The 16,235-nt window shown below is 44.1% G+C and overlaps 2 protein-coding genes across 12 annotated transcripts in view; one reads left to right on the plus strand and one right to left on the minus strand.

The window, feature by feature from the left end:
* The window catches only part of CRYBG3 (crystallin beta-gamma domain containing 3), a 126,362-nt gene extending 118,782 nt beyond the window's left edge, over window positions 1–7,580 (plus strand). Inside the window, exons 20-22 of the mRNA XM_027555158.1 lie at window positions 3,037–3,195; window positions 4,965–5,124; window positions 5,915–7,580. Of these exons, the coding sequence (XP_027410959.1) occupies window positions 3,037–3,195; window positions 4,965–5,124; window positions 5,915–6,003 (408 nt within the window). The 3' untranslated portion in view covers window positions 6,004–7,580. The remainder of the gene's footprint in view (window positions 1–3,036; window positions 3,196–4,964; window positions 5,125–5,914) is intronic.
* The window catches only part of RIOX2 (ribosomal oxygenase 2), a 35,679-nt gene continuing 24,537 nt past the window's right edge, over window positions 5,094–16,235 (minus strand). For 4 of the 11 annotated variants that reach the window (XM_027555461.1, XM_027555543.1, XM_027555623.1 and 1 more), the window contains exons 5-11: window positions 16,071–16,174; window positions 12,725–12,827; window positions 11,838–12,006; window positions 9,932–10,020; window positions 8,606–8,689; window positions 7,864–7,980; window positions 5,094–5,212 (exon numbers count right to left, since the gene is read on the minus strand). In XM_027555461.1, coding sequence (XP_027411262.1) covers window positions 5,102–5,212; window positions 7,864–7,980; window positions 8,606–8,689; window positions 9,932–10,020; window positions 11,838–12,006; window positions 12,725–12,827; window positions 16,071–16,174 — 777 coding nt within the window. In that variant the 3' untranslated portion in view covers window positions 5,094–5,101. Of the gene's footprint in view, window positions 5,213–7,506; window positions 7,981–8,605; window positions 8,690–9,931; window positions 10,021–11,837; window positions 12,007–12,724; window positions 12,828–16,070; window positions 16,175–16,235 lie in introns of those variants that run through there. The other 7 variants (XM_027555950.1, XM_027556032.1, XM_027555702.1 and 4 more) reach the window with 4 other exon arrangements.

The following is a 16,235-nucleotide window of genomic DNA, read 5'->3' on the forward strand; positions in this document are numbered from 1 at the left end:
CCCTGAAAACCCGTGGGGGAAAAGCACGGCAGAAGTGGGATTTCAGTTTAGTTTATATATTAGTAGTAACACTTGATCCCATGTTGTTAGAAACTCTGGAAGCCCAGTTGGATGCCGAGAATATTTCCCTCACTTTTGAAAGGGCGTCCCTTGCTGGGAAGGATGTCCCTGGCTGTTATTTAAGATAGCTAGAACAGTAGCCTCTGATTCTACATAGAAGTTTTTTTTAATAACATTGTTACTCTTCTTGAATTGTGTATTAGGAAATTATCCTTAAACATTTAATTCAAAATAATACTTTAATATTTTCCATTTGTTTATTTAGGCCACAGCTTTGAAAACCAGCAGAGGAATTCTAGGTACCTATAACAGTACTGAGTCTTTCGTCCACTCACTCACCAAGCCTGACCCTGCTTAGCTGACAAGATCAGGTGCATTCAGGGTAGTTTGGCCATAGATGGATGTATTATGGGTCATAATTCCTCTTTTTGGTAGGCCTGTTGGCACTGCTTTGGCTTATATTATTTAGAAATTCAGGAATCATCAAAATGTGATCCTCTGAGGTTGGAAATTAGGGCTTCAGCAAGGCACTTACAATGCATATCAGTGCTTTCATGTATAATCACAGAGAAGTCAGACTACAAGTGCATAATAAGGGTGATTATTACCTTCAGTTTAGTCGCTCACTTGTGTCCGACTCTTTGCAACCCCATGAATCGCAGCACGCCAGGCCTCCCTGTCCATCACCAACTCCCGGAGTTCACCCAGACTCATGTGCATCGAGTCGGTGATGCCATCCAGCCATCTCATCCTCTGTCGTCCCCTTCTCCTCCTGCACCCAATCCCTCCCAGCATCAGAGTCTTTTCCAGTGAGTCAGCTCTTCACATGAAGTGGCCAAAGCATTGGAGTTTCAGCCTCAGCATCAGTCCTTCCAAAGAACACCCAGGACTGGTCTCCTTTAGGATGGACTGGTTGGATCTCCTTGTAGTCCAAGGGACTCGCAAGAGTCTTCTCCAACATCACAATTCAAAAGCATCAATTCTTCGGGGCTCAGCTTTCTTCACAGTCCAACTCTCACATCCATACATGACCACTGGAAAAACCATAGCCTTGACTAGACAGACCTTTGTTGGCAAAGTAATGTCTCTGCTTTTGAATATGCCATCTAGGTTGGTCATAACTTTCCTTCCAAGGAGTAAGCATCTTTTAATTTCATGGCTGCAGTCACCATCTGCAGTGATTTTGGAGCCCAGAAAAATAAAATCTGACACTTACTTGAGCTAATTGATTAAAAACTGTGATGTTTGGTCCTAACATAAGTGGAACTGTCCTTTGTGAAGGTCACACCTGTTTTCTTACATGTACAAGGTAAGGAAACTGTTGTAAAGAATGTAGTGAAGCCTCCAGAATTAATAACTGCAGGAGATTTATAGAATTATATGATTCAGACTTACAAATTACAGGAATTTAAATATCTTACTGTGAATACAGAAATAGTGGTTTGAAACAGTTAAAACACTTTACCAAGTAAGACATCTTTTTCATCTGCTTTACACTACCAGATTTAAAAAACTGTCCTTTTATTTGCTTATTTAAGTGCCCAGAATGTTTATTTCCATAGGAAGGCTAAACATGACACCAATTTACCAAACTTCAACTAGCCTCACACTGATCCATCTTAAACTTCAAAATAGAATATTCATCGGTGGGCTTACCATAATGCCTTGTTGCACTTCCCTAGCTCTTACCTTTCTCAGCTTGAAAAGTGCTTCTTTATTCAGTAACACATCATGTGTTACTGGTATTTGACAAGGTTCTAAGTGGGATGCCAACATCTGATCCAAGACAGGCATATTGAGTGTCCTATATTACTACATTAAGACTGGAGGCCTGAGTCCTGGGGCTGAGAGTATAGTTTCTGTAGTGCTTCAGTCAGGTGCTTTGTTCTTTTATCATCCTATTCCACTGCCAACTTTGGAATCGGTCTTTTATTCCCCATGTCTCAGAGTAATGCAGAGTAATGAGTGCATCTCTGCACAGGCCTTAGAGCATCAGGGTGAATAGGGAGGGTTTTGGCACAGGCAAACCTGGTTTTTCCATATCTGTGTTACCCTTATTTGTAAGAATGCAGGTCATAATTATACTTTCTTTCTGTTTTTCCTGTGGTGGTTTTTTGACCATACCCTGTCAACATGCAGGATCTTAGTTCCCCAGTCTGTGCCCCCTGCAGTGGAACTGTGGAGTCTTAACCACTGGAGCACCAGGGAAGTCCCTTGTATTCTCTTAAAGGGTTGTTCTGGTCATTAATTCTGATAGCATTTAGGACTAAGTCTCAATAAATAGTAACTGTGATCCTTAGAGGCAAGTCCTAGACTTAGTATCTTATTTGAAAACTTTCTATATATTCCAGGCCCAAGAGATGAAATTTTTTGTTACCCAATTTTTGAGTAGCTACACAGTGACCACCTATATGCAAGGTCTCTTTCCTTGAAATATCAAGGTCAATTTCAACAAAGTATAAATAGAAACAAAAAAATTACTAGAGGGCCCTCAGCCACCTGGGCTTTTCACAACCTCCCATAGCAGTCATTTGGCACTTAATCATAGCACAAGCCAGCGTGTCTTATTATTGTACCTTGCCTGCTCAATTGTTATTCCATCCATGGAGGTAGTACCTTGCCCTTATTCTTACTCCCCAGCCTTCCCCAGACCCACAAGGACATAGTAGTTACTACATGAACCTCATTAAGTCCCTAATTCTGCATCTGCCCCTTGTCATAGTGGAATGTGAATGAATGAAACTATTACCTTTCACCCTCCCAAGAGTGTATTTCAGAAAAGACAGTAGAGACTGTACAAGTGAAGGTATGTGCTCAGTGGTCTAAGGGTTTTTTAATGGAAAATTTGAAACAGATATAAATAAATAAGCTAAATTCTGTTTCCTCTCACATGTTTCCTTCAAGTTTTCCTTGGAAAGGGCTGATTTCCAGATTCAAAAGATATTTTTCTAACTGGCTCTGCCCCTCCTGCCACAGCCCTCAGTGTACATCAGAATAAGGAACCGAGCCCAGGATGGGTACCTGACAGTCACGGGAAATGTGGCCGACACCAGGGCAACCTCTGTGTGCATCTCTCCCTACAGCGGGAAGAATACGCAGATCTGGCACTACTGTCGAGGACTCTTTAAATCCAAGGTAACCAGCCCCACCGATCGTATAGCTTGCTTGTCAGCCCCACCGATCGTATAGCTTGCTTGTTGATCTTTGGTCTTTTAGAAACCAGAATCTTCCCAAATCAAATGGCATGATACAATTAATGCAACTTCCTATGAAGAGTTTGCTGCATGATTATAAAAGCATTGACATATATTACTGAAGCACTGAAGTGAAATGGCCTTCCAAACTAGACTTTCTATAGCCAAAAATTCTCTTTTAAAGTAAAAAGACTAATATATACTAAATGTTTTTTTTTAAAACTAGTGATAAAATCATCACACCCAAATGGATGGTGTGCTTTTCTGAGATGCTTCTTAAGCTCTGTGGCCCAGATCAATTTAGCTGTCTTTGTGATTCCAAACACGTTGAATTGAACCTTTCTCATCTTCAAAACAGGCTTCCCTGGTAGCTCAGCTGGGAAGGAATCTGCCTGCAATGCAGGAAATGTAGGTTCAATCCTTGGGTTGGGAGAATCCCGTGGAGGAGGGCATGGCAACCCACTCCAGTATTCTTGCCCATGGACAGAATCCCCATGGACAGAGGAGCCTGGCAGGCTACAGTGCGTGGGGTTAAAAAGAGCTGGACACGACTGAGAAACTAAGCACATCTTTGAAACAGATAATGAAGGAAGAAGAAAGCTGCTGCTTTTGGAGGAAGTTTAGAAAATAAAATTCAGGTTTCTTTGTTTTTCTGCACCCTTTCTATTATGTTTGATGGTATGGGGAATAAGACACCAGTTTTATTATATCACCAGTAGATTATCAACCTTTTTCTCATGCTTCAACAGAAATGAAAAGCACTTAAACGTAATTATTGTCTGGGTATCCAGCACATCACCCAATGTTTTTATAAGAAAAACAAGCTCGACCTTATATATTTAAGCTAACACTAACTCAACATTTAATCCTAATTCAACAAATCTTTATTTAACCATCTGTTGTCAGATCTGGATGTTCTTTTAAAAACAAATACCTCAGGCTTCCCTGGTGGCTCAATCCAGTCCACCTGCAATGCAAAAGTGAAAGTCACTCAGTCGTGTCCAACTCTTTGCAACCCCATGGACTGTACATATACAGTCCATGGAATTTTCCAGGCCAGAATACTGGAGTGGGTAACCTTTCCCTTCTCCAGGGGATCTTCCCAACCCAGGAATCGAACCCAGATCTCCCGCATTGCAGGTAGATTCTTCACCAGCTGAGCCACAAGGAAAGCCTAAGAATAAAGCCCAAGATCCAGGGGATCTTCCCACCCCAGGTTCAATTCCTGGGTCAGGAAGATGCCCTGGAGAAGAAAAGGCAACCCATTCCAGTATTCTTGCCTGGGAAATCCCGTGGACAGAGGATCCTAGTGGGCTACAGACAGGTGGGATTGCAAGAGTTGAACACGACTTAGTGACTGAACCACCACCACACTGAGACTTACATGGTTTCTAAAATGATATGTGATTTTCTGATACTCATCTGTACCATGGAAAATTATGATTCCTTCCAACCACAGCAGTTTGAGGTTCAAGGGATCACAGGAAAAAAAAAAAAGTACCTCTAGTTCAGTAGGTTTATTTCCATACTATCGCCTTCCCTCAGCCATAACAACTTAAAAAATTGACGGAGATTATAATTTTAGATTTAGGTTCAGGTCTTGTTTTCTTTTTAGATGGGCTTGTCTGATTCACTCACATGAAAGAAAAAAGGCTCAGTCCAGCTGATTTTAGCAATGTAGTACTGCCAATGTATTTCTTGACCTTTCAGGCCAGTGACACATGTCTCGATGTCATCGGTGGTCGAGACACACCTGGAGCTAAAGTCGCCCTCTGGACCGAACATGGGCAGTTCAGGCAGAAGTGGAGACTGAACAGAAATGGAACCATCGGCTCCTACCTCAGTGATCAACTGGTCCTTGATGTTAAAGGTAGGCCTATGACGAAAGCCAGTGTGTTGTGTCCTTGGATATTCATTTTGAATTCCAAACCTCCACCTCCTCCTGGGTAAAAGAAGCCCTTATGTATAAGGGAAATATTAAGTCATTTTTAATTATACTTGAAAAAGCTGATATGCCATTTTAACAAACAACAAGCAAAACAATTAGCTATAGGTGGATCAAAAGCCTAAGGACCAAGCTTATGAAGGTTCTTATCAGTAGAGTGGTAAAATTTTCATTTGCTATGTGATCTTTGAGAACATTTCGAAATGTGAAGCATCACCAACCGTAACATGTCATCTGGTCCCTAAAGAAACATCTCTGACTTTCTGTTCTGAATTGTGTGGTTCTTAAAATTTATAGTAGGTATCATTTAAACTCACTTTTGAATTCAACAAGGTCAGGGTGAATATTATTCAGTGCTGTTGCTCTAATTGGGTTAGTCACAGCCACTCTTGGTGTAGAAACAAAAATGCAGTGTGACACTGAGCCAGAGCGTGCTCAGAGCACTGTGTTCTTAAGAATCCCATTGTTAGGGCACATCATTTATACATCTATATATTATACTGCTTAGCCTTTCAATCACTCCTGTGAGGTCTGGTTTGAGGTGAACAGATACACCTGTTTAACCTCAGTTTCCCATTTCAGACCATCGCTTTTATAAAGACATATGAATCTACCCCACCAGCAAGTGGGCTGAACGAAAGCCTTCTGACAGTTGTGAAATCGTTAAGCACCTGTGTGAATAAATTAATCTTTCCTTTTGGAATTGCTGTTTTAGGAGGAAATTATTATGACAAAACTCACGTAATTGTAAACCAGCCCCTGGAGGGAGAAGAAACACAGAAATGGGACATTGAAATATTGTGAGAGAGTCCGCAGTGTCCCTGGGAGAGCATGGAGGGAGGAGGGCCCTCATGCCCTGTGGAAACGACCTGCCCATCCTAGGCTCTGGGACCACTGAGTGGAATGGGCTTCTCCCCCAAACGTGAAGACTGTTGCTCTTCACCATGGAAGAGCTCAAAATATGCTTGCCAGCTAGTAGGCGTTCCTGTGAAGAATGCATTATGATGTCTGTGGAAGGTTCTACTCCCGCTTGATCTCCAGCTTCGGTGAGCAGGTTTTTTGAAGTCTGTTTTCTCTTTCTACCAAACACAAATCCTATTCCTGATAGTTACAGGACACTGCTGATGCCATCACCCTCTATTAGCTATTAACAACTAAGTGTGTGGCTGAGTGCCAGGCACAGGGAAGCGAAGTCCGACAGGTCAAGTCATACTTTTAAGAAGATGAATACTTTTTTCACAATATCTGAAAACATATTTAATAAAGCTTACTGTTAAGCTACTGTATTAGATATGCATTAAGAGTTCTCTCTTGAAGCTTTTATATGAAGTACCATAAGTGTTCACCTCAGCAAGTACAGGAGTGTTTTCTGTTGCTATTCTTTGCCTGATCCTTTAAACTAAAAATGCACAAATAGCCGGTGGCTGTCCCTTCTCTCTCGGATGACAACGCTAACCAGGGGTCACTCCTATCCTGGTGCTGACCCCCCCTGATCTACCCTCAAGTGTTTATAAGGAAGGACTCTGTCACCTACGTATAATAAATTTTCCTTTGCCTAAAGTAAAGGGAAATTTTAAGTTAAAACCAAGTAGTATTTCAGCCTTGACTATACCATTTTCCTTTACAAACTGTGACAAGAAACTCAGTTTTTCACTTCCATTTTAAATAGCTTTCATTCGAACAAAATCAGGTAGGATATTGTCTTGGACTTAGTCTCAAGTAAGCATTACCACCGTCACTATAGAATTCTCAAGCATTTTTCCCTCCTAAGTTTTAAACTTACACTGAGATAACTGTTCTCTTCATCCCCAACTTTTGCCAGTAAAGCGGAAAAATGTCTGCTCTATTTTTCTATAGAAAGATTAAATTTTCCAGTGATATTTTTAAAAATATCAATCTATATGCACTTTAGAATGTAAAGTAACAGTGAACTGTTTAAACTCAAAGACCCACTATTTTGACTATTTTTTATAGAGACTTGGTCTTTCCATGTAAATATTATTGGGGATTTTTTTTCCTTCAATCTCAGGCTCTTTCGTAATCTTTCAAACAACACCTGTAAAACACCCTTGCCCATAGATGTGAGTGCCTCTTATTAAATGCGGCAGTATTATTTAATGAAATTTGTTTTAGGGTAACTTTATTTTAATGGGGGGGGGGGGCTTGTGTATACACAAAGGTATGGTATGTATATTTTCACTGTAAAAAACCAAGTTAAAAAATTTTCATGTTAATTGTTGTTTAAAATTTTTCTAGAGCCAGTGAGGCTCTTTAAAGAAGTTATTTCTTCCAAAGAACACCAGGTAATGACAGTTAAATTTACATTTATTGGAGCTGTGCCTTTTCTACCACACTGGATTAAATAAACTGGTCGAAATATGGCTTTTGTCACTTTCTGGGACATTGAGTAACTTGCTGTTCTTCTATGTACATCTGTTAGTACATATGGCCAACTGATCACCTGTAAGAGGTAGATCTCATTTTATTAAACACACAGGTAAGGAAAGGTACATTCATCGTGTCCTTGGTTCAAAGCAACAGGAGTCCCCAGCACACAAATCTCTGCAGAATCAAGTGTCCAGAATTTTACATATATTTATTACTATTAAAGCAGCAAAGCCACTAGACTACTTGGATTAAACATTCTGTCCAGAGGGATAATACCAGGTTTTGCTTTTCCTCATCTGTAGTCAGCTTCAGGTCCTTGACAGAAATAGCTGAACTGTTCCAAATTTGCTTTAGTGCATCCATATATGATAGAGGAAAGCGAAGTCCATAAGACTGAAAAAAGATACACCAGTCATTTAAGTGGCATTTTCCATAATTCTCAATGCATCATTACTGAGATCCTTCATAAGAATGAAACTTGTTACAGGTAAGCTATTTATAAAAACTACAAACGATAATTAGATAACTTATAAAAGTCAATGATTCCCTTGTGAGAACTCACGAAAGGCCTATTAGTCATTTGGGGCTTCCCTGGCAGTCCAGTGGTTAAGACTCCACCTTCCAACGCAGGGGGCACGGGTCTGATCCTATAGGCTGTCGGGTGTGGCCCTAATTTTTTTTTTTTTAATTGCAGAGAAACAGCCCCTACTTGCCAAATCAAAATACATTAGAATTAAAGTCTTAAATATTAGTCATTTGAAATGCTTCATATTTGTTACTTTACACCTCCCCTACAAGGCCACAGGTCCCATGCCAGTGTCTTTTAAAGTGGGTACAGGTGTTTATATATTACAGAAATGTCTGACTTAACATTTCACAAATTGACAGCCCTTCACAGGGATAGTTAAGCCCACACTGCAGTCACAGAAAAGCCCATTACCCATACATCAAAGGTAATAGAGTCCTCCCATCAAGCACCAAACCAGAGCAAAAACATGCATTTTGGGTTGGAACAAACCTCTGTTTCATTTCCCATCATGTGTGTGTCTCTCCTGTTCCTTAAGGAATGATAGACGTAAACCATCTCCCCTCGAGTTTCATCCTTCAAAAGAACAAAAAAAGCTCTCAGCAACAAGCTACTGCCCACTGGGGTGCTAGGAGGCTTTTCCAGTAGTATAGGGCAACACCAAGAAAAATCTCAATGCCTCAGTGCTTAAGTGAAATTTATTGAATACTAAAGAATCTTTCTGGCAAAAAGTTGAGATGTAAACATGTAGATACATAAATACAAGTTATAATGACTATTTTTTAAATAGTTGTCGTAGATTACTATCTGTATGTAGCAAATAAGCACTTGTAAGTCATTTTTTAAAAAGATAATAGCCCCTTCAGAAACTTTAATGAAAAAACCATTTCTATTTCAACTTACCAATGAAACATTCAGGTTACTTCATTTAACCATACCAGCAACTCTTTGTGCATCATAAAAATTTAATATTCCTAGGTATACATAAATTTTCAATTTATGAACACCAGAGTAAATATTAATTCTAAATACCAGCCATATGATCTATAAAAACCTTCCTTCTACTTAGAGTAGGCTTCCCCTCCCTCCGTGTCCACCCTACACAGGGAAGTTTACTGCCTCTTCCAGCACCTTGAGTCACTCCTTGTCCCCTCTTAGATGAGAATCAAACACACTGACCTAAAATAAACGCCTCAAACTAATTGATTATCAGAATAACTAGCTTTTAAAAAAAAAAAAATGAGGCTGTGGGAGCATATAATCTCAAGGTTTCCATATATGTTATATAGTTTTCACCAGGTTTGGCCCTGGTGGCTAGAACAGTCTGGTTATGGAGACATCCAGGTGCCCCTGACTCCCAACCTCGCCAGTCATTCACAGGCCCCTTCCCAGAAAGCTGATCAGGAGGAGCAGGGTGAAGCCACCAGGCATGGGAGAATCCCCAAGGGCTTTAGGGTTGTGCAGGGCACTTTCATAAAGGCAGAAGTCCCACACCAGAGGAAGACCAGAAACCTATACTGATAATTTGGCAAAGGCAACCTAGCCCTAATTAGGAGGCAGAGACCAGACATTAACCGCTAACTAGGGGAAGAAGCAGAGTTCTGTGGAGCTAAGGACAAACCCTCAAATGCCCAACAGGCAGGAAACTTCCGAACCGGAGCAGTGAGATCTGGGCATAATCTGATCTAGAGAGATGGGACTGAACTGTGAGGAGGAAGATTCCCAGAGGAGGTGGGCAGGGCCACCTGTCAGCCTGATAACCTGAGGCCCGCGATGGACATGCCTTGAGTGGAACCCTCTTCCCTTCTGGATACTCACGGATGGGTCCTGATAGGGTCCTACGGTGAGAACCACGTGGTCTCTAAACTGCAGTCTCACTGTGCTGTCCAACCCCGGAAGTTGTCCACCTAGAAAACCCAGAGAGAAAGCAGGCTCAAACTTGTTTGCAGGAGCAACTGTTTGGGAAAATTAGTTAACAATGTGCAGGTGAATCCAAGCATGGAGCATCTGCTCCAACTCAGATATTCACAGTGATGTTAAAAATACTGCTTACATCCCAAAGGACCTCATCCTTACACTGAAGACAGATGTCAACCAGATAAATAACAACAGAGGTTTCTAAGTTCATTAAAAGGCTGTCACCAGTACCGGGGGAGCACACACTATCACAATAGACTGGGCCACCCTGCCTTCTGCGTGGAACGCTCTCACCGCTCCAATTTCTGTCCCTGGCTTGCTCCACATGTGGACTCGGAAAGGACTTCCTGAGCTCAAAGTGCACCATCCCTCCAATTACCAGTTACATGACCATGGCGAATTATTCAGTCTAGGTAGGTCAAGCACTGTGTCATAAAAACAAGCCACCTAATAAAGTGCACAGGAACAACTCTCTTTCCTAGGTTGGATTTAACTTAGTGAAAAAGCAGCCACTACAAACACATCGGCCTGACAGGCTGATCTGGTTGGAGACAGAGTTGAGGGAACTTAATATTGACAGTAAGGGCTAAGACAAGGAAAACTGGGACATAAGCTGATACTCAGAACTGAACTGTTCTGCTAAAGATTAAACCGTGTGCTGGGAAAATTGCTGTTTTGAGTGGATGCATCAAAAACATATTCTGAACTACTCCCCACTTCAAACTACAATAAACATGTTCATAGAATGAATGTTAGAAGGGACCTTGTAGATTGTGTGTCTCGCTGGTCCTCCACGCGTGATGGATAAGGCTTTTTGAAAAGTTAGTGAAAATGAGACTCTCCCTCTACCTGACCAAGAGAAGCAGGCTGAGAGCCAGCCTGGCACTCCCAGCTGTGTCTCCCTGTTCTGCTGAACACAGGCCATTCTAAAGCACCCCAACATTAAACATGGCCATGCTGTGACTATGCGAGACAGAGAAAATCGAGACCACTTCATCAACAGGCAAAAGGAAGGACACTGTCCAGACCACGGGACTGACCACACGTGCCCCACTCCTGGCTAGCCTGAGGGACTGCTGCTGCTTTACCAGTGGTCACTCCATCCTCACTTCACTCCTCCTGCTACCAACCATAACCAGGATTTACAGGAGACGCAATCTGAGAGTCTCTATTTCCCAACAGCATCCAACCCAGAGCAAAGCCCAACTTCCTGAACCCTCTTGAAATCACCTAACTCAAACCCAAATCCTAGAAATCCTTCCCTGCATTCCTTTTACTGAGATGTCTGCAGTCTCCAGCAGCGTGCTATCTCCCGTTACAAGTCAATAAACCCAGCTCTGTTAGACTACAGGAGCATGGTATAGTCTGTGCCCCAGAACACTGGTATCACCATCCACCCAGCAGTCTGTCCACATCATCTGTAACTTAAACCTGTCACAAACAGTCACCTGGGACTTGGGGAAGGTCTGTGATGATCCTGTGAATTCCTGTAGTTCACCTGCTGATGGCAACGTTTTACCCATCCCTGAGCTAATTTCCAACAAGATTATTTCAGTGTTCAAGTTCTTGAAACTTCCTGCAGATGATGAATTGCAGAGGGGCCATAAATACATACTTCTCACCCCAAACCACAGGGTTCTCATTCCCCATCAAGCAGCGTGTCCTGTCCAACCTTAACACACTAAGGACAGGCTCATGTTCACCCTGAAATCTTTCATACTTCCCATCAGCTCAAAGTGCACACCCAAAAAAGCATCAATATATCCCACATTAGCCCCTGGCCACCTAGAGAAACAGCAAGCCCTACCTGGTGCCACAAGCTTTGCTCTATCTCCCATATAGTAAGGTGGGAGTCTGTTCATAGCGAAATCCTTCTTCATGTCTGCAGAAGGCAGTTCTTTGGTGCCCTCCAGCCGGTCTGCAAGCATCCTCAGAAAGCCACTTAATCTTGTTGCAACAGCTATGCTTTCCGCCTGCTGGAAACACAGAAGTGAGTCCTGGCCCAGACTCCAGCCGCACTCCTGCCCAGGCCCCGTCTCCAGAGTGCTGCAATGGGCACCACCACCCAGGACAAACACGGATCCACGCCACTCCCTTAAGGACAGCACCCCTTTATGTCCTCCTAACCACTGTTCCTCTGTAGCTGCCTACCATTTGCAAAAAAAAAGATCAATTTTTAGCGTTTTGCCTGGAAAGAGGGCTCCCTGGGAATATGGTGCAGTCCTGGCCTTGCCTTTTGAAGAAAAAAATCACTATCTGAAGTGACCACTTCAGACAAGAAGGCACCTTTGCTCAACTCAGCCCTAATGCATCCATCATCTCAAAACCTGCCATCAGGGTAAAATCAGGATGGACAGGAAAGCCAGGGAACACACTGAGGCCAGGCTCTCCAGTGGATCTCTCCTAACTTGGGATCGCACATGTGCTGAGGCTATAGTTCCTGAGCCACATTAGTTATTCAAATATCTACTCAGTCAGCGCTCCCAGGGCCTGCTGCTGCCACCCTGAAATACAGGAAGTGGGCCATCTGCATACACCACTGTTCCTTTGGCTTGCAAGTAATGTGCAGCACTCTGTCGTTTGCAAACCACCCAGCCCAGGAGGAAACAAGCTTGGCTCATGGGAGAAGGGTTCCAGGGTCCTGAGCGGGGAGCCACAGCTGCCCCTCCCTCCCCACCTGCCTTTGCTCCTTACCAGGAGCAGCTGCCGGGGGATGCCAGCCCGGAGTGCCACGTCTGCCTTGGCGGTGTCAAACACAAGCCCCGAAATGGTGTCCAAAAGGAAATCTCCCCATGAACTGGAACACATGCCAAGTAAAAAAAAAAAAATGAAAAACAAAACAATGAAAGCATAAGACATGTGGATAAAACACTGATTATAAAAGCCTCAAGCTACAAACTACACATCAATCCCCCTGCCCTGAAATCTCGAGTTCCAATAATTTCACATCAGTTCAGTTCAGTCACACAGTCGTGTCCGACTCTTTGCACTCAGCATAAAAACTTAAGAGCATTATCAATCACAGGCTTCCCTTTCTCCCCACCTCAGACACTCACATGCAAAGTTAAAGGTGGGAAGCTAGGCTTTATTCATGATTTATCTTAAATGTAAAGATAACAGAATTAATTACAGACTATCATAAAGTAGGAAGTTCAAAGGAACATTTTTTTTTTTTTTTAACGTTTTCAACTACATAACTGCCTTGACAGTTTTGCAGAAAAGTAACTCTCAATGATTAGAGGACCTAAAAAAATTTGTATGTGCAAAAAATCCAAAAAGCAATATATGTAGGGTAACAGCAAGATCCTGGACTGTGCAATTATCTGAACAGTTAAACATGACATTTTCCTTTGTTTCTTAGTAAAGGGAGGGGCACTGTTCTCAGTCAAATATCCAACATTAACAATTTCAAAATGATTTATTTTGCAACTTGTTAAACTCTAATGATGGTTTTACTGGGGTAGAAGAGAGAAGCCAGATGCCAGAAATACCATTTCAGGACCAGCGTCAGTGTTCAGCTACCTCTGCTTTTTCTGCGGGGCGTTCAGAATCACTCGCTCCTCAATGTGTGTCAGTGTAAGATGCACACGCTGTGGGGATGCTCTCTCTATAAACACTTCTGAGCTGCTCAAAATGTCCCTCTGTGTCACCAGCAGATTTCAAATTGCTGGCTACATGCAAAATGGAAATTCACAGTATGACTTTTGCCTCTCACTCTGTAAGCAAAATTAACACTTTTATGCTTACCTCCTGGAAGTGGCAAAGGAGGACAAGAGCCACGTGAGAGACACTTCTCCCCCGGCATCCACTCCCACCTGATGGCCTCACGGGTTTCTGACAAAATGCTACACCCAGCCTCACACCTTTGACTGAACGTAGACCTGGAGGACACATGTAGACCTCACAGCAGCATGAAATATTATCGTCCTTCGAGGGGTCCCAGGTATAAGTCACATAGCAGTAGCTCACGGAGTTAAAGTGCAGATATTACACTGAGCTCCGTGCTCTTCTAGGAGACTGGATCTTGGGCTGCAGTTTAGAAACAACACCTCTGGAGGGTTTCACCTTCATAAATTGGTCAGATCAACATGCCACTATCTGAGAGAGCAGGCCCTAAAGGCCACCTTTGAGAACGCTTAGGGAAAGGCCGAATCTTCACCCTACCATAATGTCTTAAGGAGCGCCAGGACCAAAGCACAGGGCATCTCCGGGGAGCAGCGGCCCTCGCGTCACACCTGTCCTGTTCTAGCAGCGGCCCCACCGACAGGCACAAGTTGGCATCACAGTGCCCATCCTCAGACAGCAGGCATCCTCTCTAACTCAGGCAGCTCTTCCAGCCCTGCCGACTGCAGGGGCAGTGGGTGGGACCAGGGAAAGCTACCAGTTCTTCACCCCTGAGATTGGGAAACAGTCACTTGGTGGTGGCAAAAGCCAACGGGGTCAAGGAGGTGGAGGGAAGTCAGAGAAGTAACTGATGAGGCGACATTCCAATGTTGTGAGTAAATCAGGAACCGAGGAAGGAAAATGGAGTGAAAACTAAGGGAGCCAGAAAACCAGCTGATGGCTGCAAGAAAAACGAAAAAGAGGAAGAACTAGGGAAAGAGTGACAGCAACGACAGGACACCAGAGGACGGACGCTGATGGGGCTCAACGACGTGGCTGCCGAGGCCCAGAGCTGCTTCGGTCCAGAACGGGCTTCTGGTGCAGCCTCCCCACGGCCCGGTTCCCACTGCCCGCTCCCTCAGTCACCCTTGGAAATTTTCTCCCTCTGCAAGGAACCCAACCATGGTGAGAAGGCATTTTATACAAGAGAAACCTAAAACAAGCTCTCTGCCTTCAGGCCAGACTCCCGCTTAGTCCCTCCTGTCCCTTAAACACAGTGTTTCACTTCTCCTTGCAGAGCCAGATGAGGAGGCAGAGGAATGCTTGCTCTCTTGTTCTGCAAGTTACAGCTCTGAGGCTACGAAGACCCACTGCTCCTCAGGCCTGGAATGTCCCGTCCCACTCTGACCTCTGGGCCCACCTCCACTTACTCATCCCCTGGGCTCCCTCAGTTTGGGTGTCAAATCATTGCTGAAGCTTCCGTGATGCCCCAGCTTAGCTAACCACACCCCTCTGTGCTCCCAGGGACTCCTCCACAAAGCTGTGATGGGACATGCCACACTGTTTGGGAACTACACACCTGTCTCCCCTCCTTCCACCATGACCAGAGTATAGGTCCTCCCAAAGCCCCTTCAGTCTAGCGCCTACCATCCCAGCAACCACTACAAGGCCCAGGGCTCATGATGAATAAACCAGTGATGGGCGCTTTTAATGGGACCTGGACTAGCCAGGCCACTGCTGTCACGAAACCACGGGCAGGGCCGCTGCCTGGGTCCTGTCACGTGACAAGGCACTCGCTGAACTGGAACGTGGTTTTAATTGGAACTGTTTTCAGCACATGTGCTTCTAGGACTCACTGTTCCAGACATCCTTTCCAACTTTAATGAACTGTAAAAACTGGAAACCTTAAAAGAGACCCAGAGGTTTCCGTGATGCAGAGTTTCTGTTCGGGGTGATGACAATGTTTCAGAAACAGACAGTGGGGATGGCTGCACAACAGCGTGAATGCAATTAGTGTCACTCAACTGGACGCTTAAAAGTGGATGAAATGGTCTACGAATATTTTGCCACAATAAAAAAACTTTTCTAATGGATAGAGTGAGTGGGTGGGGGTGGGAAGAGACTAGAAGTGCAGCATGGCGTCACAGACACACCGCCATACCCACAGCGGTGCCCGTCTTCCCGATCCCGGGATGTGGGCAACTCCCGGTGTTCTGTATGAGATGGGGTTATGACAGTTCAGGAGGAGGCCCAGATGAGAGGGTCAATGGCACAGGTGGGACACAGCAGGACTAGGAAGCCAGCAGGGATGGAGGAAGCCCTGGGGCTGGAAAAGCAGAAGCAATGAGACCACCTCTCACACCTCCTGATCCTGGCCACAGGCACCACAGCTCGGAGCAGAGCTGTCAGGGACGCGAGGTCAGAGGTGAGGGCTTACCTGCTCTGGTAGGTGCTGATGGTCACATGCGTGGAGTGGGCCAGGCCCTCAGGAGTGTCCGCCTGATGGATGGTCCCTCTGGGAAAGTACAGCAAGTCTCCCGGCTAGACGAGGACAAGGGGGAAGGGGTTAGTGGGGAGGGTGTCTTCTTGGTCCTTTGTAGAG

This window comes from Bos indicus x Bos taurus, chromosome 1 (assembly GCF_003369695.1).
Source record: "Bos indicus x Bos taurus breed Angus x Brahman F1 hybrid chromosome 1, Bos_hybrid_MaternalHap_v2.0, whole genome shotgun sequence".
In the NCBI taxonomy this organism is placed as follows: domain Eukaryota; kingdom Metazoa; phylum Chordata; class Mammalia; order Artiodactyla; family Bovidae; genus Bos; species Bos indicus x Bos taurus.